Source organism: Anguilla rostrata, chromosome 5, assembly GCF_018555375.3.
Source record: "Anguilla rostrata isolate EN2019 chromosome 5, ASM1855537v3, whole genome shotgun sequence".
Taxonomy (NCBI): Eukaryota; Metazoa; Chordata; class Actinopteri; order Anguilliformes; family Anguillidae; genus Anguilla; species Anguilla rostrata.
Window position 1 is genome coordinate 12,662,650 of NC_057937.1, and position 26,979 is coordinate 12,689,628.

Here is a 26,979-nt window from a genome sequence, read left to right on the forward strand (position 1 = left end):
GAAGCAAACCACACATTCTTCCATCAAATGTTTTTTCATTTTTTTATTTGAACTTCACCAGAGGCTAAAATGGCTTTGAGGGGATAATTAGGCTTGTGCATTCAGAGACAAAGTCCTTATCTTCCCTGCATGCTTGGCGCCTGATAAACAAACACCCACATATGCCATTTCTCCTTTACTTTATTGTCATATGACTCAGTTTGTTTAAACAAAAGATATCACGCCTGGTGCTGTAAACTGCACTGAGAGGAAGGTGTACGGGCCAGCGAGGGAACAGAATTGATTTGCACAAACCTCAGCATGTTCACGCTGGGACCAACCAGCCTATTGTGTGCATACAGTCTGTTGTAATCCTTTCCCTTGCCCGTTTGATCACACTCTGTCATGTGTCTAAAGGCTTTATTCCATCAAGGAAAAGTGTGCCATGCTGAACTTGGAATAATCACTTGTTCTTAATATCACATCAGAAATATCACATCAGAAATACTGAAAAAAGGATTCAACTTTCCCATCCATATAGTGTAGTGTGAACCATATTCTGTACTGGTACAGTAGGTATGAATGACGTTTGTATTGACTGGTCTGTTTTCAATCTCATGGGCATCATGGTGGTAGGCATCCATAAAATATGCAAATTTGACATCATAAGCGGCCTGCAAATGATTTTCCTTTGTGGGTGATGATTCTGGAGGAATTATCCAGAAGATTAAAAATTTATTAGTTACTTTGTCTAACTAAAGTCACATGAGAGAGTCATATGTTGATCATACCAGGTGGTCTATTTGAGAACTTCAGTGGAAACTGGAAACACAACATCACCCTTTATTGAATCAGCTTTTGTGAAGAAGAAAGTTCAGTCATTTGTAATTCTCACCAAGAAAGTAATACTTGGTGGCCATTTCTGCTTATTATTCCCATTTTTATTGTTGAATATTCCTTTAAGTGTATGTGTATTAATTTAAGTCCATTTGAATGTCAGGATTAATTTAAGAATTATATAATACCATTGTTACTGACATGTTTCCCAATAAAGGTGATCTTGTATTAGTAATTATATAAATACGTATTAAGATAAGTGGAAACTGTACTCTTATTGTTGATTCATGAATTCTGATAAAGCAAGCTAAAGTTATTCCACCGACTTTCATATTTTAATATGCAGGTGAAGCATGTGATATGACGTTTCATTCTGCCTTTTCAGATAAACTCTTTAAAAATGCCTCTGCACTACTCTAAGATTAGTCTGTTTATTATTCTGAGAGCATTTGCATACCTTGCGCTAGAACAGGGCTCCAAAAGTGCATACAAAATTTTGATAAGATTGATATTTTACCTGTGGTACAATGTAGAGGCGAGGCTATCAGTGATTCTCTCTACTTCATGTGCCAACTCTTCAGCAGAAATACTTTTGTTTATTTATGCAGGTGTATGGATTTAATAACTGTCTCTTGTTGGCTTCATCCTGGATCTCCAAGGTTGCAGTTCATAGGGAAAGCAGTTAAATAGCTAAGCTCCAGTTACCAGCACATAACTGCAATGTGCATAAGCTTAACATCTGTTGCTTGGTTACTATAGCTTGTTTCTTGCCACAGCACTACACTACATTAATTTAGCAGACACCGTGACTTAAAATAATAGAGAAACAGGGGTATATTAATCTGCATAGTAGGAGCTACATTCCCAGACCAGCGAGTAAAAAATACAACACTGCTAAGCACCAGTACAATTTACCTATGATAAGTTACAAAATTAATTAGTCCATAAATTAATAATTAATACAAAAGGAGGAAGTGTTATGGTGTGGGAATGGGAGGGGAAATATTTGCAGTCAGAAGAGGTGGGTCTTCAGTCTGTCAGAAAATAGTCAATGTTTTTGCTTTCCTGACCATTTTGTGACCCTTTTGGGAAGTCCCTTCCACCACTGTTGGGCCAGTACAGGCATTATGACAGGGAAATTCTTCAGATGTTGTATGGACGGAGCCTATATGCCCAACTCACTGTGGCTATATGGTCAGAGAAGGTGAGCTGGTCATCTAGGATTACCCTGAGGCTTCTTGCAGAAGAAGAGCTCTGGGCAAGCACTCCCGTAATATCTAGATTAAAGGAGAGCTGTAGTACTGGTGAGGATGAATACCACATTATAACTCACACGGTGTTTTTAAATAGCCTGGAAGTGGCAATAAGGTTTGATTATTATTTGAAGATGAAAAAGTATTGTTAGTACTGGTGCTATTTTACTACAGCAATTGTGTTCAGTGTGTCATATAAGCAGTTCATTAAAATAGCACAATATTCATGTTGGAATATAAAAAATAAATGCAAAATTTAAAAATAAAGCTCCCTTGTTAAATTGGTTACATTTGTTTTGCAACAACAATGTCAATGAATTGACTTTAAATTGCTCTTTAAAATGTTGAGCTTACTGTATTGCACTACATTTCTTCTCTTCTAAGTAAGAATATTAAACAAAAGAGCTACAGCAAGTGCAGCACAATTTGCTTTTTAATACTTATTATTATTATTATTATTATCTGTCCATCCATTATCTATACCCACTTATCCTGGGCAGGGTCATGGGGGGTGCTGGAACCTATGCCAGCGTGCATTGTGCGAGAGGCAGGAATACACCCTGGACAGGACGTCAATCTATCGCAGGGCACACATACCATTCACTCACACACTCATACCTACTGGCACTTTAGAGTCTCCGGTTAGCCTACCTTTGGACTGTGGAAGGAAACCAGAGTACCCGGAGGAAACCCACGCGGACACAGGCAGAACATACAAATTCCACACAGAAAGGCCCAGGCCGGATTCAAACCCAGGACCTTCTTGCTGTGAGGCAACAGTGCTACCCACTGCACCACCATTATTATTTTTTATTAATATTATTCATGTTATTGTTATGCTCCTTTGTTGTTATTTTGCACAATGCATTTGCTAGGTGACTTAAAACATTTTTTTCTGTGCTTTACTGCTGTATGGCTCTCATACACCCATCTGTATCCACTAGAGCAGAAAACTAAAAGATGGAGCACAAACTGAAGACGTATCAACCACTAACCAGGTAATTAAAAATGATGTGCTTTTTTAACGCTCTCCAACCTTGTTATACTGCAGCTGTCTATTGTTTACAGCTTCCTTAGGTGTGAACAGTAAGCAATATCAACATATATATATATATATACATGTATACGTGTGTGTGTGTGTGTGTGTGTGCATGCATTTGTGCATGTATGTACATGATAATGCACATGTAGGAGCTCCTTTTAAAAGTAAAAAAAATAATAATAATAATAATAATTTTTAATCCATACAATTTGTTATTATGCTTATTTTATTGCTTTAATATGACAGGGCGTTGAGTATGTAATTTGAGGAAATTGGATAAAACTTAACATGGTGATGGGATTATGGGGTTCTTTCTTATAAATGGACATACGTTCAAAGCATTTTATCCTCTTGCAAAACTTCTTCCTTTTATTTTTTTGTGCACAGTATTTAGAATTTTCTGTTTGATTGTGTTCAAACAATCTTTGGAATAAATTGAAACATCTGCTCTGCAAATGAATATCAACGTGGAAATCTGATTGAAATGTTTTTAAACAGCCCTTCCACTATGGTTTTATTCATTCAATCTTACAGTGTGAACACAAGCTTCCTACGGAAAATAGGCTAGGAAACTGAAAAGAAAACAGGGTAGTTGTGCATACAGTTTACTCTTTGTACACCCAGATATTTACTCCAGAAGGGGCTTGAATGTCAGACAGACGATCAGCTTCTTACTATGCAAACTCCTTCTCCATAATTTACATTGCACGTGCTTGGTAGATGCAAATGCTTTACTATATCACTAGTGAGCATTTCAGTTAATATTGCACATTTTACATTCCACCAGGTCAGACTGTAAATAGAAGTGGGTAACTTGGTATAAAAATCAAGTGTTAAAATTGTTTTGATCGTTAATGTGCGACTGCTTCTCTCACCTCCTCTCTTCTCCAGTCGTCGCTATGCAGCTACGGGCTTCTCTTGTGACAGACACGCTGCAGAGGGAGGGGCCACAGGCCTGTCCTTTTAAAGGTATTCCACAGTCAGAGGGGGAGGACCTCTCCTGTGACAGGTGTGCCTTGGTTAAAGGGGTTGGAGCTACAGGTCTCTTCTGTGACAGGTATTCCTTAGTTAGAGGGGGTGGAGCTACAGGTCTCTCCTGTGACAGGTATGGGTTGGCAAAAGGGGGAGGATCTACCTCTGTGGAGCTGGCAGCCGGTGCACAGTGCACTGATCCACCTGTTGCACTTCTCAGGCAGTCAGGCTCCCTAGAAACTCTGTCCTTTGGTTGGGCAGAGGTGGGAGATCAGGGGCTTGGCCATGGATCCTAAGGAGGCCAGCACCTCTGAAGCTAAGGAGAAGGAGAAGGATAAAGGAATAAAGAGGAGAACCAGGCTGTTCCAGAGGTACCTGGAAAGGAGGAAGACAGACACCATTGTGGCTGATGACTGCGAGAAGGGTGACATCAACATCGGGACGCTAGTGAGAAGGAGCCAGTCCGATAAGACAGAATACAGCAGTAAACTCAAAGGTAATCACCTTATCTGCGGGCCATAAAAATTCTCACAAGCTATAGGCTGCCAAAGCCTCTGGATTTATAATGTAAAATCTGGGCTGAATGATATTAATGTGGCTAGTTTCACCTGCAGAAGACTCCAGGACGATTTGTTTTCTTAACTTGAAGTGAAAGGGGAAAAAAGTAAGGGGGGGTACTGGCGCTGTAGTTGTTTGCCCCACAACACCTGTTGCGTTGTTATGTGATGGAACAGGAACCATTCCCATAGGAATGATGTCATATATGCAAACTGTGCTAAAGCCTCTGAGCACACATGATGCCTGGGCAAGAGAACAGAGCGGAAGAAAATAAGTTACAAACATCACAATAGATAAGTGTCACAACAGTTTATTACAATTCAGGCCAAGGACATATCGAAGGAGTGGTCATGTCAGAAATTTAAAGCATTTTAAAGTTAGGTTACTGATTTGTGTGTGTGTGTGGTGCCAGTCAAACTACCCTACCGATGTGCTGATGGGACAAAAACATTTCTGAAAAACATTTTAAAGGTGCGATTGTGTTTTTATGCAGTTTATAAAATATACTGTTCAATAAAAAAATCTACATTCAGGCTGTACATTCTGTCAAAATGACCTTTAACCTCCTTTCATTGCTGTTTTAGCTTCATATAGACTTCAGTCTGTGCTTCAGTAATATTTTATTTCCCTGTTCTTAATAATATTGATCACACTCATAATGTACACAGTGAAATATCCAGTGTTAATTCAACTCTAACATGAGTTTACATGAGTGTAGTCTGGGCATAACAGACTCATATGAACTCTGTAAGTTGATTTAACAATGAATATTTTACTGGGTACTGTAGAGCTAATGGATGAATTTCACAAACCGTTCGATAGCCTAAAACTAAAGACAAGTTACGGTGAAACAAATTATTCAGTGTCCCTTAAAATAATGTCGAGGGCTATTACTTTGGTGTTTACCCTAAACAAAAGTAGATTGTCGCTCAGTGTGCGCATGTTTTTGTCATGACAATGCTTTGCTGAGTAGCACAATCACATTTGCTCTGTCAGTAGGCCTACTGTTTACAGGTGGCACAGCAATCAGTGGTGTCAGCAATTTATTTTTGCCTAAATTGGTCTGTTTGGACCAATGGTATGGTGAAATCATGAGATATTAAAAAGGCAGTTTAAAAGCACGAGGAGGAAAACTACTGCCAGCTATAAAATGATTTAATTTTGTCTTACTTCTGGATCAACTTAGTTCCTCCCTGAGTACAGATGATTAATTGTGTCACCATATCAAATATTTACATGATGGTGACATTTCTGAATGAGGAAATAGTTCCTGAACATAGTTCCTTTACTGCTGTGTAACAGGTTGTTCAGGTTGCATGTTGTTATGAATAAGCGTCAGAAGTCACTATTAAAACCTAGTACTAACACTCATTTGATGTAAGAATAAATGTGTATGTGACTTGAACACCCCTACCAATTATAACTGCACTATATTCATTCGTGAAAGGAGTGTAAATCGTAAATTCATGGAAAATGGTAAGGCTGTCAATAAATATGGATGCAGACTGACTTGGACATTTTGATTTGAGCCTGTAAGGCAAATATTTGATGTCTTTACTGCAGTTTTGTTTTAATGCAGTGCTTGCTCGCTTCCTCCTGCAGGAAAACAAAAAAATTCACTAAAACAAACAGATCTATATAGATGTGTGTTCTGCTTTCCTTTGAACACACAGTCCACTTGCAAAGCAGGTTTTCCCCTATGGTGGCTGTGTGTCTAAAGCTTCAACAATGCCCCTTCATTGTGTTTACTTCTTGTTATTGCATCAAATAGATGTTAGTCTTCTGTGGAGGGAGGGGTCACTACAGGCCTATGGAGAGGTGAATGGAGCCTGGTCACTGTGTACCGACAGCGCCGTCTTAGCCTGCTTAGCTGTTCTGCAGAGGAAATGGTCACTGTTCAAGAGGAAGGGAGCTGAAATTCACACCAGACAGTTATTCTTCTCACGGCCGTTGCGGGAGGCTTGTTCGTCCCCCCCACCACCGCACTGACATGTGATCTTATGGGCCTGGCCTGGGTGGCAGATTTCCGTTAAAACGTTTCAATGGGGACCCCAGTGAAAGACCTGTATCCTCTTTCATGGGAACTTTTACTCCTGGAACTAAACCGCAGAACACATAATGATGGCAAATGGACCGCTGAAAGAACAATGCTTACTTTTGCCTTGCTCTGCCCACTGAGCTATAGTATTACAGAATATGATATTCAGAAATACCTGTGCTTCAACCGGTCTTCGGTAAAATGTTTTAATATTTGGTCGTATTTTGCATTTTTTTTAAAAACAGAAGGCCATTAGCTGGGATTTGGAAGCAGCGGTACGGCTATCGAAACCCACCATGTGGTCATTTTCTCACGGGGGGAGTTTTCACGATTATGGCGATCTTTCTTAGGAGCCTTTGGAGACCAGTTTCCTGTTTTAGCCATTAACACCGAAGTGTACCGTGAACATGTCACATGAATATGACTGAATATGTATATGATAACGTCATTAGCTGTCACTGGTCCTGATAATTTTGTTTCTCCAGATAAATAGTACAATCAAATTACAATCAAGTAATCATTCATTGCTTTATTCACAAAGTTGAGATATGTTAATAGGTTGGACTTTGTGCCTACAGATTAGAATTCAGTATGACTAATATATCAAAATAATTGTGGGACAGGGTCATATGATATCAAGCTCTATTGGCAGTTGACATTTTTAAAAGCTCAAAATTTATTTGTGCAATCGGCACATACTTTGTCTTTATCCTTTAGTCTTTCCAGAGTTAGATTCTTTATGTTTTAATTGAATTACTGCTTAATCTTTCCGCCAAATGATAATATTACTGTGCACACAGCCTAGCCTCTGTGGACACTGGATTAAGCTGGATTGATACCACATTCGCATAAAATAGATATCTTCTAAAGCAAGCACAGAGTGAGCATCAGTTTACTTGGGATTCAACCAAAGTGTGTTCCTTCAAATATTGGGAGGGAGTTTGGAAGGGGGGGGGGGGGGGGGAATCAGGGGGCGGGGGGCACTGAGCATGTGGAGTGTGGAGCGTGAGGGTCTGGACACGCCACGTCAAATGCCTCCCCAGCTGGAACAGATGGAATGCCTGTGCAGTCTCGGGCATTACATCACCAAGGTGATTAGTTCTGTAACCTGACACCCGGCTCCCGGCTCTGGGGCAGGAGGAGGAAGTTGAACATTGAGATAATTATGCGGCACGGAATCATCGCTCTTCCTGAACCCCCGCCGCCGCCGCCCTGCCGATGCAAAGCCCAGGCGGAGAGAGGCAGATTAGGCGTGCGGCGCGATAAGAACCTGACTGTAATTCCAAACCGAGCTGCTTGGTATGCGCCGGCAGGTCGGAATCCATCGGGTGCGCGGCACAAAAGGACGATAAATCTGCACGGCTACACACGCGCAGGCAGTCGCGCGCACACACGCACACACAACACACACGCACACACAAAGGCACATACAGTACACACACACACAAACACACACACACAGGCACACACACATGCACAAACGTACACACAAAAACAGGCACACATACACACACACACACACACACACACAGGCACACACACACAAAAACATACTCACAAATAGACACACACAAATGCAAAACACACATTTGCACCACTTTAGCACACATGAGTTTATTGACATCATTTGTTCATTTTTTCAACTGTTTTTATTCGAAAAGGACATTTCAATAGCCGCAATATATTTGAAACACATTTTAATTTTACAATATAAATGAAATTTTGACTGATCAATGCTGCTTTTGAACAACCACAATTACATGTGACATTCGTTAGTACAGACACAACCTATAAGCAGATATTACCTGTGTATTAATGTTTTGTCCAATGTCTTTGTAACTCAGAAAAAATGGCCCCACACGAGCTGTCCCCCCTCGCTTCTTCGGTCCTTGACCCTGAGGAAGTCAGGCACAGGAAGATGATCAGAAGGTCAAAGGTCATCCATGAGCTGGTGCAGACTGAGAGAGACTATCTGACTGATACAGAGCTTTGTATCAGAGAAGTACTCCAGCCACTCAGAGAAGCTCAGGTAATGCTACTGGGAAGTTAATGACAGGTATATTAACATCTGTTATGCTACCAGACCCGTGGTAAAGAGATGGATTTTTTAAAGTCTGAATTGTATCGCTAATGTATGCCAAGGTGGTTTTGTATTGCTGTGAATTAATGGATATCCCAGTCAAAGGAAAATTACACTGCACACATGCTGGAAAAGAAAAGGGAGTGCTGTTGACCTTGTCTGAAATCATTCAGGGAGACAAACTCATTATTTTTGACAGAAAGTACAAGACAGGATGTGTGATGTCTCAGAATTGTTTCCTGTGATGTGCATGCCCCCACGTTCGCTAGTGTATCTGTTCTTGCAGTGCGCCTTGGTTAGCTGATTTCGTTTCTGAAGAATTTAATAGTGCTTTTCCTAATGCAAGTCCTTTCTCTGTGTGTAGTTAACCTCCCTCAAGAAAATCACAGTTTCCAATGTGGTTTGATTCTTATAAATGGGTGTAGGGGGATGGGGGTTGGGGGGGTTGAGGGGTTTTTAGTGTTCCCCAGTAATTATGGTCATCATTGGCAATTTATTCTTCAGCAATGGCTGAATGATAAAGAAGTGTAATTTTGACCCTTTCTGGACCCCCTAGGTTGTGGATGTGGATCGGCTGTTCACCAACATGGAGTCCGTCTACGAGGTGTCAGCCGAGCTCCTGCACAGGTTAGAGGAGGCCACTGCAGAGCCTGACCCTGAAACTCAGGTCATAGGTGAGTCAGGAAGGAGGCGGGGCATGCACAGGGGACAGAGTAATATGAGGATAAATATGTTTTTCTCTGAGGGGAATATTTCTGCAGGAACCAAGCTGAGCTCCTGAGGCTCACAGTGGTCTAGTTCAACATTTACATTTACATGCCCTTTACTTTGATGTAGAAATAGATGCGCGTGTTTATGTTTTCTTTAGAAACACAGTTTGGTGAGTTTTGGTGATTACTGAACTTGCCAATCTGTGTTGGTAAAGACAAATACAAGTCTTTCATTTAATCAAACATAAAGATAAATGATAATTTAATCCAACCTGAGATAAAAACCAGAATGTGACCATCCAGCTATATTTTACCAGATTACATCCCATGCTGTTAAAATTGGACAGTGTACTGCATGGCTCTTGTTTGAAATACAAAATTGAGCAGTCTGGTTTTCAGTGGGTATGTCAATTTTGTGCTTTCTTTTGTACTGTAGGTGAGGTATTCATACAGGCCAAAGCAGTGCTGGAGGATGTCTATAAAGTGTATTGCTACCAGCATGATGATGCCAACATTTTACTGAAGTCCTATGAAAAAGATGAAGAAATTAAACAGCATTTCAAGACCTGTATATTATCTCTCAAGTAAGAGTCCCCAACCCTGGCCTTTCCTGATTTATGTAATATGACCATGAACTAGGAGGAAAAACATAAATATAATTATTACCCAGTAATGTCAACGGAACCTGCAGTGAATAAGCTGAAACACAGCCTGTAAACCGGTCTGAATTTCAGTAATAAGAGATACACCTGTTTCGTAATTTCAGGTGACCTTATTAATTAATTTTCTTTCATCTTCTTTCTTTTCACAGGCAAATATATGACCGTGAGTAAGTATGTTCTACCTACTGTGCAATATCTCAAGGTGTCAAATGAAATATGAATACAAATTTCACACCATAAATTACGTCTGACATCTATATCTGGTTTACCTACCCAGCTCTCACTTTGCAATATATCATATTATCAGCAACTATATATTTGAGTATGAATACATTATAAAAAAACGATAATGTTGATGACTCCTGCCTGATCCATCTTTGTTGATGGCAGAGGGAAGCCAAACTTGCTGGACATGGGCTCACTGCTGATTAAGCCAGTGCAGAGGGTGATGAAGTACCCTCTGCTGCTGGGGGAGCTGTGGCAGGCCACGCCCGATGACCACCCCGACAGCCAGCCGATGAAGGAGGCCCTGACCGCCGCCAAGATCATCAATCTCAACATCAATGAGTTCAAAAGGAGGAAAGACATTGGTAAGGCTCAGCACTCTGTGGTTTCCCAGGCTAGCCTACACCCCTCAGCGTCCCTTTGAGCCAGCGATGCAAGTGTTTTTTTTTTTTTTTCTCACTCATGCTTCATTCAGATTTGCATTTTATCAGTCAAGTTCTCAGAAGTGGGACTTTATTCATGAATATACCCTATAGTCACAGTATATACCCTATCAGTACTTTCCTGGTTCGTTCAGGTCCGCTTCCGTCAGTCTCTTTTGTACCTTATGGCTTTCAGTGGGTTTATATGCCTGGGCTACATACTTATCTCCGAGCCTTTTTGTCTCACTAATGTCAGAGTTACCCTTTGGTTTGCATAGTCCTCCATACACAATCCACACAACACAATGTATACTATATACTTGTGTCTTACTGTGTAATGTAATGACCACTATCATTCATTATACTGTACCAATTGTTTAAAAGTATAAGTCTACATGTGCTAATTCTGTAGGACTGCTGCAACCAGCAAGTAGCCCATGCAGTCATGCCCTGAGGCTTTCCTGATCTCGCTTTCTGGGAGTAACTCTCCCTGCAGACACAGTTAATAGACTTGAATTGCTGCCAGTCATGTGGGCAAACCAACTGGATCATCAGGACTAGTTAGGTTTCTTGAGAAAGGAATGTGGAATCCATCACTGTGGAATGGCACCTACAAGAATAAAGAAGAGTAATCAGCTAAGGGACAATAGCTTCTCAGGTGAAGTCTAATCACTCGGCAACAAAAAGCTGCATCAGCTGATGCTTCAGCTTAATTTAGAATCCAACAGTACACAGTTGCCTTGGTATCATAGCTACTGTAACTGCCAGTGTAGAATTGTATTGTTTTTTTTTTGGTTTTTGGTGTGGCATTAGTGAGCTTTTACCATTGGAAGCTTGTTAGGTGTTATTGTGCTGGTAGTTGTTCCACTGTATTGCAGGCCTTAACTAACGTAGTGTCATTATTAAATCGTCTTTTTTCTGAAACATTTATGACAGTTTTCAGCTAAAAATGTACTATTTTTTTTATTTGTTCTTGTAGGTTGGAAGCGTCAGCTTTAAAGAATCTAAACTTTTCTCAAAAACTTTCCTTTCTTGCCTCATCGTCATCCATTTTTAAAATACATTCTTCTTTGAATCAAATTCCTGATTGTTAGTCATTAAAGTCTTCATCATTGTGCATTTGGCACCATGCTAAGCTGAATTATTGTATTGTATTGTGTATCATTCCTTTCATTTCCGCTTTCTACACTTTTGACACTGCCCAACATTCGCCACTTGCCCCTGCCCTAAAACTGAAAAACAGGCTTTGTATTTAAAATGAGGAAACAAATGTTAATGAAATGTTTTCACACTGCAGTCATTGTTCTGATATCCCCAGTGATGAAGTACAAAAGAAGTGAGGAAGAGGGGACCCTGATTGGCAAGCTGAACAAGTTTAACATTCACTCCATACGCAAGAAATCAGACAGACTGACTGGCTACCTGAAGATTCTCACCGGGGTGGAGCCTCAGGTACAGTACCTCACGTGCAAAACTCACCTGTTCCTACACACTGCTCTATTCCTCACAGCCCTCTGCCCCCATTCATTTGTCGACATTGAAAACATTTCGGCGGAGCCTGTTTTTATGGTGCAGGACTGAATGTAGTCCTGTACTGTGTGGGCAAGCACTGAAACCACAGCATTGCCACTGAACTGGAGATTCAGTGTTGGTTCCCAGGAGCTGTTTGCAGTTCTCAGTTCCTCAGTAAGAGAATAATAGAAAGAATAGAAAGGACCTGAAAGCACTGCATTTGCCTAAGTAAAATGGCCGCCACCAGAGCACTATATGGCTGTACTCTTGAATATTATTTTTGTTTCAGGTCAAAGATGAACTTTTCGACAGGGAGGAAAAGCTGTTTCGGGGCCTTGAGAAGGCTGTAAGACAGCTGGTTAAAAACGTATGTTTTTACCTCCTTCATGCCCAGGTACTTTCAATTTATATCAAATGAGCAGAAATGCAAATACAATATGAACACGCTAGAAATTATATTCTTTAAGCCATACTGTACATCAGATTGTGGTCATACAGTATAGTATACCCATTTCCATATAAATCTAATATAAATCACAACTTCAGAAAAATTCTGTCTACTTTAGCTGACAGTAATTCTCTACATTTTTTTCAAATGGAATAAACACGTTCCCTAGAGAGAAAATATAAATTAACATTCGTGTTTTTTGTGAGAAAATCATTTGTTCTGGGAAAATACACTGTTCATTCATCACTTCTGTGTCTTGTAGGACATGGTCTCTGTCGCAGTGCACAACGTTCAGGACCTGGAGAATATTATAAAAGACTCAGACAAGATCGACACGAATGGCTCCCAGTACAAGCAAAATGGCGGCGATCCATACAAGCATTTTGTGAGTTTTGTTTTGAAACAGCAACCAAGTGGATTTGAGACAAATGGGAGCATGGGTGCACTATTTTATGAAGCTCAGAAGCAGATCATAACATATGTGACAACACTGTATGTGGTATGCATATGTTGTATGTATATCTACACATATTGCTGAGCTTTTTTCCAACACAAAAACAATTTCTTTAGGTGATTGCTGAATTCCCCACACAGTTTTATAAAATAAAATAAAAATAAAAAATGAGCACTTATATTTGTCTGAAAGTGAGGAATAAATGATTAAATCTAGGCCTAGATCAGGGGTATCGCTCTCTTTTTCTTTCAGCAATGAAATCACTTCATCTTTTCTCTCTCCCTCCCTCTCTCACTCTCCCCCTCTCTCGCTCTCTCTTAAATGGCTTTCCTGCTTGCACCTGGGTGCTTCTCACAGCATGCTTCTTGTCGCTGGCCCGCTGACAGAACTATTTCTATCCTTCTGTGCGAGTGATCTGTCTCTCAGTCCGTTTTTTGGCCGAGCGGAGTGAGAATTTAAAGGCCATTTCCTCTGAGGAAGGCGGCTTTCTCCCCCTTTTTCTCCTCAGCCTCTTTCTCTCTCAATTTTGCCCTCTGCCATCATTCAGTCTTTAATTTGTTGCCCACGGTGATAATGGGCTGCTGAATGGGACGTGCTCCGCGCTTTATGCAGAAGATGGCTGCTCAGCACACTCCAGGCGCAGCGGTGTTATTAATAAGCTTTAATAGGGCAGAGATGGTCCAGCTGCCCAATCTTGAGTGCACCTGTAGGCGCAGAATGGAACCTCTCTTTGGGATTAATACATTTGATGACATTTCCTTTTGTGCTATTTCGAGTGGAAACATCATTAGCCGAAGCTGCCCAGAGCTGATTATTTCCGAAGCAACGCCTACACACGTGTGCAATTGCGCACGCACGCACGCGCAGGCACTTGCACACATAAGACACAAACTAATTTTGCGATTGACTGCAAAACTCTCTTCCTGATTTTAATATGTTCCTCACAAATCACTTAAAAAATATTTATCCAACTGTTCTATGCTAGTTTTATGCAACTGTTCTATGCTAATCACCTCCCCACCCTGCACATGTGGTTGATAAACCTATAGGTTTATCAGTTCCTAATGCGGTTTGGTTTCCGGGTGCTTCTTTGTGTCTCCAGAAGGAGAGGATGGAGCGGCTGGTGCTGTCGCCCTTGTCCGCGCTGCAGGGCATGTTCCTGGCCCCTCAGAAGCTCATCCAGAAGCGCTACGACAAGCTACTGGACTACTGCAGCCACATGGAGCGCTCGTCCCAGGAGGAGCAGGGCGTGGCCCGCCGGGACTACGAGGCCCTCAACGCCCAGCTGCTGGAGGAGCTGCAGAGGTTCAACCACGCCGCCAGGAGGATCCTGACCAACTGCGTGTACTGCATGGTCGCTCTGCTGAGGGTGCTAATGGGCTCGGCCAAGCAGAAAGCCCCACCAATACAGCAGTTACCAGTGAGTCCAGGAGTCCACAGTTTAACCTCAGATGTTAGGAATAGTATTTACGTACAGGTAGGATGTTGGTGTCTTCACCTTTGAACACCTTTGAAGAGGTGCTCCACCAACCAGAAGCTAAATTGGTAGCAACAAACAATGCTAACAGTGATTGGTGGATACTTCCTTCCAAGGAACCTACAGAAAAAGATGACATGTCTGTCTTATCGCTTCTTTATTATCAACAATGAGGGTCTGTAGGTCGCTGTGTTACTTGTATCGGTGCAACGGGCTGTGTCCTGAATCGTTGTCAGCGTGGCCATGTGTTGATACATTAGCCGATGTTTAGAACCCTGGATGTGGTTCCATTTTATGCAGGGCACTGTGTTTGCCATCTGTGCCAGTCTTTTATGTCTGGGCTTTTTTCAGGCTCCCCTGTCGAACATCAGCGAAGTGCAGAACAGCATCATGGACGAGCTGAATAACCTGGCCTTCGTCAAAGACAACGCGCCCAAGCTCATGGAGCGCAAAGTCAGCTTTGATAAAACTAAGAAAATATTGGTAAGAAAAACTAAAAATGTTGTGGTCATGTCAGAATACCTTACTTACCTGTCAGTCATCAAAATCTCAAGCAGTAATTAACTACATTGAATGGAATTTCCACAAAAAGATTTTCTCATATCGAGGTCTGGGTGATTGATTATTGTGGGAATTCCAGTAGTTATATCAGATTTTCACCTCCCCACGTATGAACGATCTTATTTAACAGAACCAATTAAAACTTAATTAAAGTACAATGCAGTGGATCTTATCTGAAGCAGCAGACACTGGCTAGCGCTTCAGCTTGTGATTAAAGAGGAGCCTGGCAACATAGAAAACCCATAGGGTGCTGCTCCCTCAAGACAAACAGGTACACAAGAGCTCATTTGGATCAAGTGCTGACAATCCCCCGGGGCCTCATTAACAAGTACCGCCCCCCCACCCCCCCCCCACTCCTTTCCTGACCGCCCGCCCCCCCCCCCACCCACCGCTCCTCCTCATGGGGGAGAGTTAACGAGCCTGCCATGTCTCTCCAGCCGCCAGAGGTCACCCGCCAGACGGAGGGCCAGAGGGCGTCGCTGCTGTCGACCTACGCGCCCGACCGGCTGTACCAGCTCAAGCGCAACTGCAACGCCACGCAGGACCAGGACATCAGCCTGCTGGAGGGGGAGCTGGTGGCGCTGGTGGAGGACAGGGACCCCCTCGGCAGCAGCAGCCGGTGGCTGGTCGACGCGGGCGGTGAGTGCTGCCCGTGTGGCTCGCTGCCACCGCCGCGCTGCACCTGTGCCTCAGATCCTGGGGAAGGAGGGGAGTGGAGGGGGGTGGGTGGGGGGGGATGCATACATATGCCCATCTGCTACACACACGAATAACCCACAGCAAACCCGCCTCAAAAGTCACTAATCAGGCGCACAAACCAACATCTGACTAGCTTCACTAGCTGTGTAATTGCCGCTTTTCCTGGCACAAGATGTTTGTATTTTAGTTTATATTTTACCTGATTTACTTACTAGCGGCTGTAGCTGGTAGCCTATCCCTATAGTTAATAAATATTAACACCCCCCCCCCCATTGCTAAAGATGTGTTCCAGCCCTAGAGGAGGTTGGTTATGGGATTCTTAGAATCGGGCTAAACGCTCTCTCTTTTGGCGAGAACCCCCACGGTTCCGCCATCAGCATTTATCTCTAATTACAGGCTGCAGGTGGCTCACGAGAGAGGCGGGCTCTTGCTTCTTACGCACGTGCTATTGACAGTCGGCATCGCGGGAATTCCCCGCGGGTTTCAGAGACGTCGCAGCGCGCGAAAAAAAATAAAATAAAAGTAGCCTCGCGGAAAAACTCCCGGGAGATCGCTGCATCACAACAAGGCCGTCCCGCCTCTCGTTTCCACGTCTGCCTCCCCGCCGCGCTCCTCTCGCTCGCTGTGCCGGAGCTGACGCAGTTTAGATTATTCACAGCTTCATAAACTATACCCCAGAGGTATTACACTAGTGAAGCGAAGCTCTTTGTTTTTTTTGTTTTTTTCCCTACGCGCGATACTGTAGGTCCTAAAGTTAGCCTCAATGCTGCTGAAGTTTGGCGAGAGTACCTGGGAAATGTATGCGCATTTGATTTGTGATCACAAAAGACGAAAAAAAGAAAAAACGAGACGTGAGTGGAGGAACTCTTGCATTTATATGACTTTATATGTTGGACCCCGCCATGTTCAGCCAGAAATGTAACACATCTTGCTGAAGACATGGCCTGCATTTGTTACACGTATACAATCCATATATACAAAGGATGGTGGATAACGATTTCTTTAAAGGAACTGCTTGAGATGGGAGTAATATAGTTAAAAATACCTTACTTTGATCCGTTTGTTTCTTCATATAGGCCAGCCAGCAAGGTACACACACAGCCATTGTTTGGCCACACAAAGGTACCATTCATTGCCTGGGCCGCATTTGGGCTGTGCGCTTCGCTAGCTCACACAGGCCTCTCTTTGTGCTCCGTCTGCGCAGGTACACGGGGGTACGTTTACTCCTCCTTCCTGAAGCAGTACAACCCGGGACGGAGGCTGAGCGGGGCGCAGGCCGAGCCCCCCGACGACTTTGACAACCTCAGCCTGTTCGTGTCGGGCAGCGGGAGCAGCAGCCTGCGCAGCTTCAGCCTCAACACCCCCAACAGCAGCTGCGGCTCCCTCGCCGGCCTCCAGGGGGAGCCGGAGTCCCTCGAGGACCCGGACCCCGAGGACCAGCAGGTGAGGGAGGGCGCCTCTCACGCCTCTCGCCTGCGCTTGATACACAAGGGGGCCGAGCGGCACGAGCCACGGCGAGGGAAGGAGTGACGCAAGTCCATCAGCGCCTAACCCTGCAATCACACAGTCAAAGCAGGGCGATCCCACAGGCCGCATTCTTCTCACTGTAAACTGAGCCGGCCCATAAAGCAGGATATAGGGCAGTAAAAATGAAATGTGCCGGTTTATAGTGCAGATGATTAGTGGCCTTTTCAGGCAGATGAAATGATGGAACAAACTGAACTGTGACCTGCTTTTGATAGTTTTAGTGCTATGAAGAGCAAACATCTCACACAGCAGGGACACTGTATTTACTGAATTTCATTTATATAGGACCAGTACATAGTCCACATTGCCTTTTTTATCGAAAGTATCTGAAGCATCTTTATAAAATAAAATGCTGTTTGTTTTGTGATAGCCAAAATTACAAAAGGGCACAAGCAGATACGGTTCAATTTTTAGGTAAGCTCTTATGGCTATCTATAACCACGATGGATGATTCTACTGTACTTTGAGTAAGAAACAAGCACATTTTCTCAACACGTAACTGTACGATTTACATATATATGCTGTTGTATCTTCAGCTGGTATTCACACATTATTCTTTGCTGAACAACTTCCTGAATGTTTTTTGAATGGATATCGAGTATTTGTCTCAGAAATACCTGAGTACATGCTCAGTTTTGCACCACCTGTTCAGGCTGTGATATAGTGCCAAGGGTGTCTTTGATCGTTTAGCAGAGATCTCATCATTTTAATTAGTGAAGCAATAATAATTAATTCCACAAGTAATAGGTTCAGGGTAATCCTTGGGGAATCTTTCAGAAATTATCTTCATTACATTACAATTACATCATAATACAAAAAAAATGGAGCTTTGCAAATACTGGCAGTCTGACTCACCAAAGCAGTCATGCTTTTGGATTTTTTTCATTTGATCATTGACATCTTCCAATAAGAATCTTTGCTTTTCAAATATGTGCCGACACCACACTGAATGCATCCAGAGCTCATAAAATAGAAAATGCATGACAGGAATTATTTGAAACGCGGTGCGAGTTGTGTGTTTTAGATGCGTGTCAACAGTGCCATCTGGTGACTGAATATATAGAACAGTGGGGGCTCGATTTGCTAAGACCTTTAGCATGTGCAAAACCTTTCAGCACACGCAAAACATATGACATGACTAATGATTGGTCATGGTATTTGTTTTGCACCAATCATTGGTTGTTTTATTATGCACATGATAAAGATCTTAGAAAGGCATACCTTATGATCGGTTTGTTGACTGATTGATTGGGTTTGTATATTTGCGGATTAACTGCTGAATTTATTGATTGGTCGGCTGTTTATTGATTGAAAATGCCTACTGTCTGTATTGCAGTTCTACGCAGTGTACGCCTTCCAGGCACGCTGTGAACAGGAGCTGACCCTGCAGGAGTACCAGCACGTGCGCATCCTCAAATTCTGCGATCTCAGCGGCAATAAGGAATGGTGGCTGGCGGAGGCCAATGGACAGAGGGGATACGTGCCCTCCAACTACCTCGGGAAGATGTCTTATGCTTAGCCGCCGACAAGTGAAGGAACAGCCGCATAGGACCTGATCGTCGCGCCCCAATCCGTCTTTCTGTTCTGTCCATTTCTTATTTTTATCCGATAGATAAGAATGTGAAAGAAGCGTAACCCTTGCACTATGACTTTCGTTCGAGGCACTTAGTATTGCTACCTGCAGTGTTTAATTATGTGTTATGCATGAATTGTCAATGTGGAATGTCGATTGAAGTCTGTTATATTTTAGTATGTTTTATACAGAAATGCACGCGTACAAACATTCATAAATTCACCAAACAAATGTATTTTGACAGAGTTGTTATATGAAGAAATGAAGAAAATGTATAAGAAATATAAGAAATCTAAGTAATATGAATCATTATAATTAATATATTGTCAAATTGTTGGAAGATTTAACTTTATAATGAATGAAATGGCAATTCCAGATGTGTCTATATTGAATGATATTGCTACTTTATGATGAATAAAGATTTATCCTGTTTCTACCGAAAATAAGAGGGATTAGAAGATGGTCTCAGCAGCAAACAGAATTGTTTTTTTTTTTTTAAACAAATAGGTCTTTTCATGTACCTCGGCCTTCTAATGGGAATTCGGCACTACTTAGAGCAGTCATCATGACCCGACAGTTCAAAGGAAAACTTTCTTCATGCCTGTGGCTATGAGAAAGATAGAACATTTCTTAAGCGGGTGTGCAGCCAACCAGAGACCGCGTTACTTCACGGGCTCACCAATGGAGTAGCTGTCTGACTTGCGATAAGAGTTCACATTAAGCTCCAGAGGGGAAAAAATGCCCAAACAGCTTCTTACACCAAGGCAGTATAACATTAACCACCAGTGCATTACTGACTGATTGGTCATTGATTTGGTTTAAATTTGCAACATCTGAAACTTGAGAAATCAGTATTTTCATCACATACGTTTTATAAATCATAGTAATAACGAGGAGATGTTCAAACTTCTGATGAGCAGAAATGCTCTAGGCCGTAAAAAAAAAAAATCTAACATGGCTGCATATGGCAATATTCCATAACAACATTATATTTAACATGGATTTTTAGCAGCTAAACATAAAAACATTTTTCAGTTTTTATACGAGACATTTCTATTTTTTTGATATTCATTACATTTTATGCATTGAGCTGACACCCTTATCCTACTTGCACAGCTTATGTTCTTTACACAGAATCCATTCATACAGCTGGATATTTACTGAAGCATTTCAGGTTAAGCACCTTGCCCCAGGCTACCAGACCAGGGCCCCACCTGAGAATCAAACATGCAAAACTGGAGTTACAAGCCCGATTCCCCAACATTCATACTAAAAAAATCTTGGGCTAATGTCTCTTCAGCACACTTCTTTCTTTCAATTTCTACCATCGCTTTAACTCTTAAGTAGTAAACCTGAGTCACAAAAGAAAAAAATTGGTTTTATACTTTTCTATAATATTTGGCACACAAAGTCACCGCCAAGTGGTTTTAATATAGTGACTGGTATTGTTTCAGACAAATACTTCCCTACCTGCACCACATGTGACTGCAGTAAACATTTCTAAATACTGAACAAGCATTGGGCTCATTCTACCAATGATGTTTTGGACACGACACCTAAAAATATTGATTGGCATCAGCCTTAACATTCAGAACAGCAATTGAACAGGAAGAAGTGCAGTTTTCACTTCCCCAAAATGGTAGCCTGTGGGAGCCAGATATGCCATTGGCAGGACCCAATACCAGCAAACCCTGGCCAACCAAACACTGTAGCAATGTCTGTGAATTGTACAGTAAAAGGTTTGAAACAGGTGTGAACACCTAAAATGTAAATAATTGTATTTTTTACGGTGAAACACTGTAATACATTTAACATGTGAAACAGCTTCCTAACATGTCTAACATATAGTTACCATTATTTATACTGTAAAATTCAGTATATCTCTGGTGAAAAGAAGGCAATGGTGTCCTCTGCTTATGGCCTTCTGGTTATTTATGACTAGCAGCATGGCCGAGCTTCAATCCCATTTAGTCTTAACTGAGCCACAAAAACGTGATTAAACACATGAAGAATTGAGGAAATCAGGGCTTGTCATTAACACAAATAAATACTTACCTGAGAAATCACACAATCCGTACATAAACCACGTTCACATGAACTCAGGGCCGAGTCACATTTTTAAAGATATAAACTCTTCACCCCAATGTATACTGTAAGCACCTCTGAACAAATTTCCCCAGAGATCACACATATAGTACAACCAATGACATGAATTAAAAAATAAGCTATTTATTAATTTTTTTCCAAAAAGCTACTTCCAACAACAAAATGATACAGAAGCCATCTTTATCCATCTGAATAAATGAGGCACACTTATTTCACATAGGAACTGAAACACTTTATTCCTTGTTCATACTAGTTCTGATAATAAAAGGAAGAGAAAAGAAAAAACAATGCCGTGACACAATATCTCAGTACAGTCCTCCGGCTCCACTCTTCTTCTGCGCGGCCTTCTTTTTCACCATCTGCAGGCGCTTCATGGCATTGAGCTGAGACTCCTGGGAAGTGGGGTTCTTTCCGCTGGCCGAGGCCTCTCCGCCAGCCTTGGCTCCGCTACCGCCGCTGCTGCCCCCGTTGCCGTTCCCCCCTGAGGCTCCGCCCCCTCCGCTGGCCACCGCCCCTTTGCCGGCCCCGTCGCCGCTGGACGAGCGGCTCAGGCCGGGCTTCCCCAGGGTCAGCGGGGGCGGGGGCTTCAGCGGGGTCTGTCCGGGGGAGGAGCCACCACTGCCGCCACTGCTCCCTGTCGCCTTGGTGCCCAGGCTGGCCTTGGCCCCGGCCAGCGCGGACAGACCCGCTGCCGGCTTCTGTGTGGACGAGGCGGGGCTGGACCTTCCCCCGCTGCTCTGGACGGCCGGGCCCAGCTTGCCGGCGGCGGCGGGGGTCTTGGCGCCGAAGGCAGCCCAGCCTGTGAGTCCGCTGGAGGACTGCAGGGAGGAGTTACCGCCAGAGGGGCCCGAAGACACTGCCGCGGAAGACTGGATAAAGCACAGAAGCACGTCACTATGGGAGAGCGCTGTGTCATCATGTCTTTTTAAATGACGTGTCTTTCACTGATAACATTACAGGACAACTTCACAGATATCGACTGTCCAGTCAACCAAACGGATAGGACACTGAAAGCAGCACAGAGACAACAACCTTGAAACACCACCAAAATTAGCCAACGGGGCAGGTCTTTGTTCTTAGCCCAATTCTACTGGCAAAGAATAACATTTGATAGAATCAATTTGAAAAGGTGAATTAGAAAACTGCTGTAGGACGAATGGTCTAATGCGCTAAAGCAAAATCCGTCGCTACAAAAAGGGTGACCTATTTAAAAAAATAAGGCAAGAGTATCAATTCCAAGTGTTTCAATTATGAAAATTGTGTGTACATTGACACGGACACTTGTGTTCCAATCATAGAGGCTCTAGCTCTACTGTACATATAGTCTGATAAAGTCTGATACAGATTACCCAGCCATTCATTTTGGGCAAGGTTATAAAGCAGTCCGATAGTCCAGTTCTGCCCTGGTAAGGAGACGGACACCACAGAGGGAAGGCGTGCTTACCTTGACCTCCGCTCTCTTGAAAGCCTGGAAGGTGCTGGCCGTGTCTGGTTTGGGTTTGAGCTCCGGCTTCTTCACCAGCGTGTCCTTCACCACGGGGACCGCTGTGACCGGCACAGGGGCTGGTTTCTGCGGCGGCTTCTGCGTCTGGGGAACGGCATCACGCCACACGCGCCCGTCACGCACACGTCACGCGGTTTTCAAACACGAGACACCCTGAGAAATCGGCGCCTCTTTTGGTACCTTTAAAACGAACTTTCTCCATTATTTGGTTCCGAATATTGACCAAAAGTATTGACGAGGACACTCAAATTGGACATTCACAGAAACAGGATAGGAAACTGGAAGAAGGAGATGGCCCCCTACCATGCGCTTCATCTTCCTTGTACAGCGGGCGCAGTACCACACCAGCCGCGGGTCATTCACGTCCTTGTCCGTCACCTGAGGCCGATGACAGTCTTGGTGGTACAGGTTATGACACTCCTGACACTCCACAAGCTGGTTTCCAGAAGTCACCGTCATCTGCCTGAAGGGGTCAGACAAGAGGACACAAAAATAACTCATCTCAAAGTGCAAACGTGACAGAAGGATAAAATAAGCATTTTAGTCATGAAAGTTTAGAACAATTCAGTTCTTCGACACTTAGTCAGATATAGCAGACAACGCACCGGCAAACCACGCAGGCCAGTCCCATCTCCATAGCGAAGTCATCGGCGCTGGTTTCGTCAAAGCTGGACAGGTAAGGCAGGCTGAGCTCTTTACTGGCCTGAACTGTGACCGGAGAGGACCGGTTCTCTGGTTTCTCCAATCGAGGTTTCTTCGGTGGGTCCACCCCATCAACCAGATCTACCTTCACCTGCAAGCATGTATGGTAAGGCTGGCAATTGTACCTGGCTGAATTGGTAGAATATCAAGAGTGTGCACAACTTTTCCAGCTCTAAAATACACTACATGGCCAAAAGTGTGTGGACACCTGACATCAAACATCTCATCCCAAATTATGGGCATTAATATAGAGTTGGTCCAACCTTTGCAGCTCCAACAACCTCCACTCTTCTGGGAAGGCTTTATACTAGATGTTGGAGCATTGCTGCTGGAAGTTGCTTCCATTCAGCCAGAAGAGTATTAGTGAGGTCAGGCACTGATTGGGCGATTAGACCTGGCTCGCAGTTGGTCTTTATAATTGATCCCAAAGGTGTTGGATGGGGTTGAGGTCAGGGCTCGGTGCAGGCCAGTCAAATTCTTCCGCACCATTCTTGACAAAACCATTTCTACATGGACCTCGCTGTGTGACGAGGGGCACTGTCGTGCTGAAACAGGAAAGGGTCTTCCCCAAACTGTTGGAGAAGCACAGAATCTTCTAGAATGTGAATGTATGCTGTAGCATCAAGTAAATGTAATGTGGCAGTGCAACATTTTTCCATGCCTCAAGACAACAAACATTGCATTTTGTATCCCATAGTCTAAATATAGAGGAGTCACCTTTTCTGAAGGTCTCTTTTCAGCCTCCTTCTTGGTCTTTTCAAAGCTGCTGGATTTGCCATTATTGCTGCTCGACAAAGACGAACCAGAGGTGCCTTTTTGTTTTGGATCTTTGCTCACGTTCACTTTTGTGACAGATACCTTGGCAACTTCCACTTCCTGTTTGAGGGGAAAGAAAAAAAGGTTCATGAAAGTTTACAAAAAGAAAACAATGATTTGATGACAGCAAATTAAAAAATGAAACTCAACAGAAGGAAGTACCAACAGAATACCTTTGGTGAAGTCCGATAGCTGGAGTCACTACCTCTCGCTAAGGATTCATCCAATAGAGCCTTAAGTTTTTCAGCAGAATCTCTGCTTTTAGAATTGAGGTAGCCCAACCCTTTGAGAAAGATTGGGTCCAACTCCAAGCTAACTGTTGCAGCCATGACCTCTGCAAAATACAAGACAAAATTTAAGCCTGCATATGACAAAACAACTGACATTGGGGTGCTGGTGTCAATTATGCACTGAATTATAATACTTCAGAACACTGCAAAATAAAATTTTAATTCAAATGGAAATAATCTAAAGATAGAACTGCAATTTAAATTGGAATTAAAGAGAGTGGAACAAAATAGCCTACCACTTACACTACACAGCTTTCTACCAATTTCAACTGAGCACAGGTAAATGTTTGGTTGGGATCTATTGTGGTTTATGTGATTTTGTTAGCGTCATATTTTGTGTTTCTTGGCAATGTCTTTAACTCTTGGCTGCAAACAATATTCCCCTGGTGCAACAATACAGATTTTAATAGGAGAACAACTAAATACTATACACATGCAACTACCAAATTGCCCTAATAATAACAACAAATTCTAATCCTATGAAACTACAAAGGCACACAGACACACATGAATTGCTGCATTTCACACGGTTTCAAATAGTTGCCTACATTTGCTATCAAGACAGGCAAAACACAAGCTAGCTCGGCTAACCAAACAGTTAGCCATCTAGTTGCAGTTTTTACAACAGCACCACAGACATCTTACATTCTCAAAACATCCTGATTCGCATCTAGACATATAACAAGAAAACTAGCCATCAAACCACACGCCCATTTTATCAGTGGCGAATTAGTAATTTATCCATATTAAAACTGTCCTGGCAAAAATCGACACAGCCTAGCAAGAAGCAACGGTGTCCAAGCAAGACACCTAGTCAAATAAACATAACACAGTACGGTAGTAACTTTATCAGTACCCCTTCAGTGAAATGTGTTCACCTGCGTCAGCCAAGTGGCCTGAAACCGCCTGGATTGCAAACGAAGACAAAATAACACAATCACCGCTAAAAACAACTGAAATTTTTGCCGGCTACTCGGGTCCGCCCATAGGCCTATTTCACAAGATGGCGACCAAAACCGGATGTAGGGATACTTTGTTTCCAGTTACCGTTGCTACGGACGCAAGTTCATTTCTGACAGCGAAAAATTGAGCCTAAACAGCGACGTGTGTTCTCACAGTCCCTGATAGCTCTGCCAACGTTCACTGTCCGATGTTATCCGCATTGTCGAAGCATTGCCAGTGAACGTTAAGCGGTCTAAACTGGACAAGGGCTATAAATTCTTTTTTGAGAAGTTTATATTCGGTTATGAAGGTAAGTATAACGTTAGCTCTGGTTCACCAGAAAGCTAAATAGCTAGCTTGCTAACCACATCAAGTTAGCCGATTAAAGAGATGTTTCACTGCGACATAAATTCTTTTCTGGAGGCGACTCCATTGTGTTTTCGTAGCGTGAAGCAACATCTGCTGTCCGTTAACAGCGTCTCTGTTCCTCTCGGTTGTCCCGAAAATGAATGAATAGACAACTGAGGAAAAGCGATTCTGTTAACATTGACGGTCAACAGGGGAGGCAAATGCTATCTAAGTACAATGTTAGGCTCCACAAAATTACTTATGTTATGTTATTATACCGAAGTGAAATATCTCTGAATTAAGTTTTGTACTACCGTTACTATTTTGTGACATGTTGTTTGTGCTGTACTTGTTCTAATAAAGATGTATACTGCTTGTCAGATCGCCTGTGTAATGGTGTTCAGTTCACTAAGGAGCTGTTTGTTTTCATCGCTGATAATAACTACCCACACATTTTTAAATCAGCTGATATATCTTAAGTAGGCTTGTCGCGATGTCCGTCAATACATTTTGTAATTACAATTAACAACTAAAATAAACGTGCATCTGCAGTTTCAACATTGAATATCCAAATATGTGCTTGCTAACAAGCTAGCTGGCTAAAACGTAATTTGCTAATCATAACATAACATATAGCTCGCTAACTGACTTTATGACATTCCAAGTTCCAGCGCACACCAAACTACGGAGGAAGAGGTCTGCATGCTATTTCGCCGAGGCTCTCAACCAGGCGAACGTTTCCCTGCTCCTGTTTACAACCTGAGACACTTCTCCAAACCGCGCAAAGAGTACAGATGAGCTGTTTAAACTCTGAATAACTCGCGAAGTCGGTGTTTGAGGTGCTTGGCTAAGTTAGCTAGCTAGATGCGTTTCCTCTTTCAGTTTAAAATGAGCAATGACAGTGTTTCCAAACGTGTTTTTGACAATGTTGTCTTGATTATATAACCAAGGACAAAGTATTCATACACATGAATTATTATTTTTTTTTGTTTCTCAAAGAGTGGTAGGGCCTATGTTTGGTGGAACTGTCATGGCAGGCGCACTACCGCTAGCCATCTTGTTATGAATTGTTTTCGTGTTTTTAGCCGTTCTCAAGCAGGCCAACTCAGACTAGAGTGCGGTACGAAAATTGAAAAAAACTAGAACTGTTACAATCACTAGGCCTGTTTGATTTTGATTTGTACTTTGGACTCTTTGCGCGGTTTGGAGAATTGCCTCAGGTTGTAAACAGGAGCAGGGAAA

The 26,979-nt window shown here is 42.7% G+C and overlaps 2 protein-coding genes across 4 annotated transcripts; one reads left to right on the forward strand and one right to left on the reverse strand.

Moving 5' to 3' along the window:
- Positions 1 to 4,212: 4,212 nt before the first annotated feature.
- arhgef38 (Rho guanine nucleotide exchange factor (GEF) 38) lies at positions 4,213 to 19,523 on the forward strand. The gene is made up of 14 exons (XM_064335166.1): positions 4,213 to 4,579; positions 8,524 to 8,708; positions 9,316 to 9,433; positions 9,906 to 10,053; positions 10,281 to 10,298; positions 10,522 to 10,721; positions 12,097 to 12,230; positions 12,580 to 12,684; positions 13,001 to 13,123; positions 14,295 to 14,612; positions 15,021 to 15,152; positions 15,668 to 15,869; positions 17,134 to 17,372; positions 18,793 to 19,523. The coding sequence occupies exons 1-14, from the start codon at positions 4,369 to 4,371 to the stop codon at positions 18,973 to 18,975; spliced, it is 2,316 nt and encodes a 771-aa protein (XP_064191236.1). The 5' UTR covers positions 4,213 to 4,368; the 3' UTR covers positions 18,976 to 19,523.
- Positions 19,524 to 21,238: 1,715 nt separating this feature from the next.
- ints12 (integrator complex subunit 12) lies at positions 21,239 to 25,493 on the reverse strand. 3 transcript variants are annotated; one of them, XM_064335169.1, is made up of 7 exons: positions 25,297 to 25,493; positions 24,331 to 24,490; positions 24,059 to 24,217; positions 23,245 to 23,432; positions 22,943 to 23,102; positions 22,580 to 22,723; positions 21,239 to 22,004 (listed from the first exon to the last, which is right to left on the reverse strand). In XM_064335169.1, the coding sequence occupies exons 2-7, from the start codon at positions 24,484 to 24,486 to the stop codon at positions 21,441 to 21,443; spliced, it is 1,371 nt and encodes a 456-aa protein (XP_064191239.1). In that variant the 5' UTR covers positions 24,487 to 24,490; positions 25,297 to 25,493; the 3' UTR covers positions 21,239 to 21,440. The 3 variants fall into 3 exon arrangements, with proteins under 3 accessions (XP_064191239.1, XP_064191238.1, XP_064191237.1); XM_064335168.1 differs by having other exon boundaries at positions 24,331 to 24,491; positions 25,304 to 25,491; XM_064335167.1 differs by having other exon boundaries at positions 24,331 to 24,491; positions 25,326 to 25,486.
- Positions 25,494 to 26,979: the final 1,486 nt, after the last annotated feature.

Coding starts and splice junctions, on each gene's coding strand:
- ints12 (XM_064335169.1), bottom strand. CDS start 24,486: ATGGCTGCAACAGTTAGCTTGGAGTTGGACCCAATCTTTCTCAAAGGG. Junction 24,218..24,330: donor GCTATCGGACTTCACCAAAG/GTATTCTGTTGG, acceptor CCCCTCAAACAG/GAAGTGGAAGTTGCCAAGGT. Junction 23,433..24,058: donor AAAAGAGACCTTCAGAAAAG/GTGACTCCTCTA, acceptor ACATGCTTGCAG/GTGAAGGTAGATCTGGTTGA.
- arhgef38 (XM_064335166.1), top strand. CDS start 4,369: ATGGATCCTAAGGAGGCCAGCACCTCTGAAGCTAAGGAGAAGGAGAAG. Junction 9,434..9,905: donor CCCTGAAACTCAGGTCATAG/GTGAGTCAGGAA, acceptor TTTGTACTGTAG/GTGAGGTATTCATACAGGCC. Junction 15,870..17,133: donor GTGGCTGGTCGACGCGGGCG/GTGAGTGCTGCC, acceptor CCGTCTGCGCAG/GTACACGGGGGTACGTTTAC.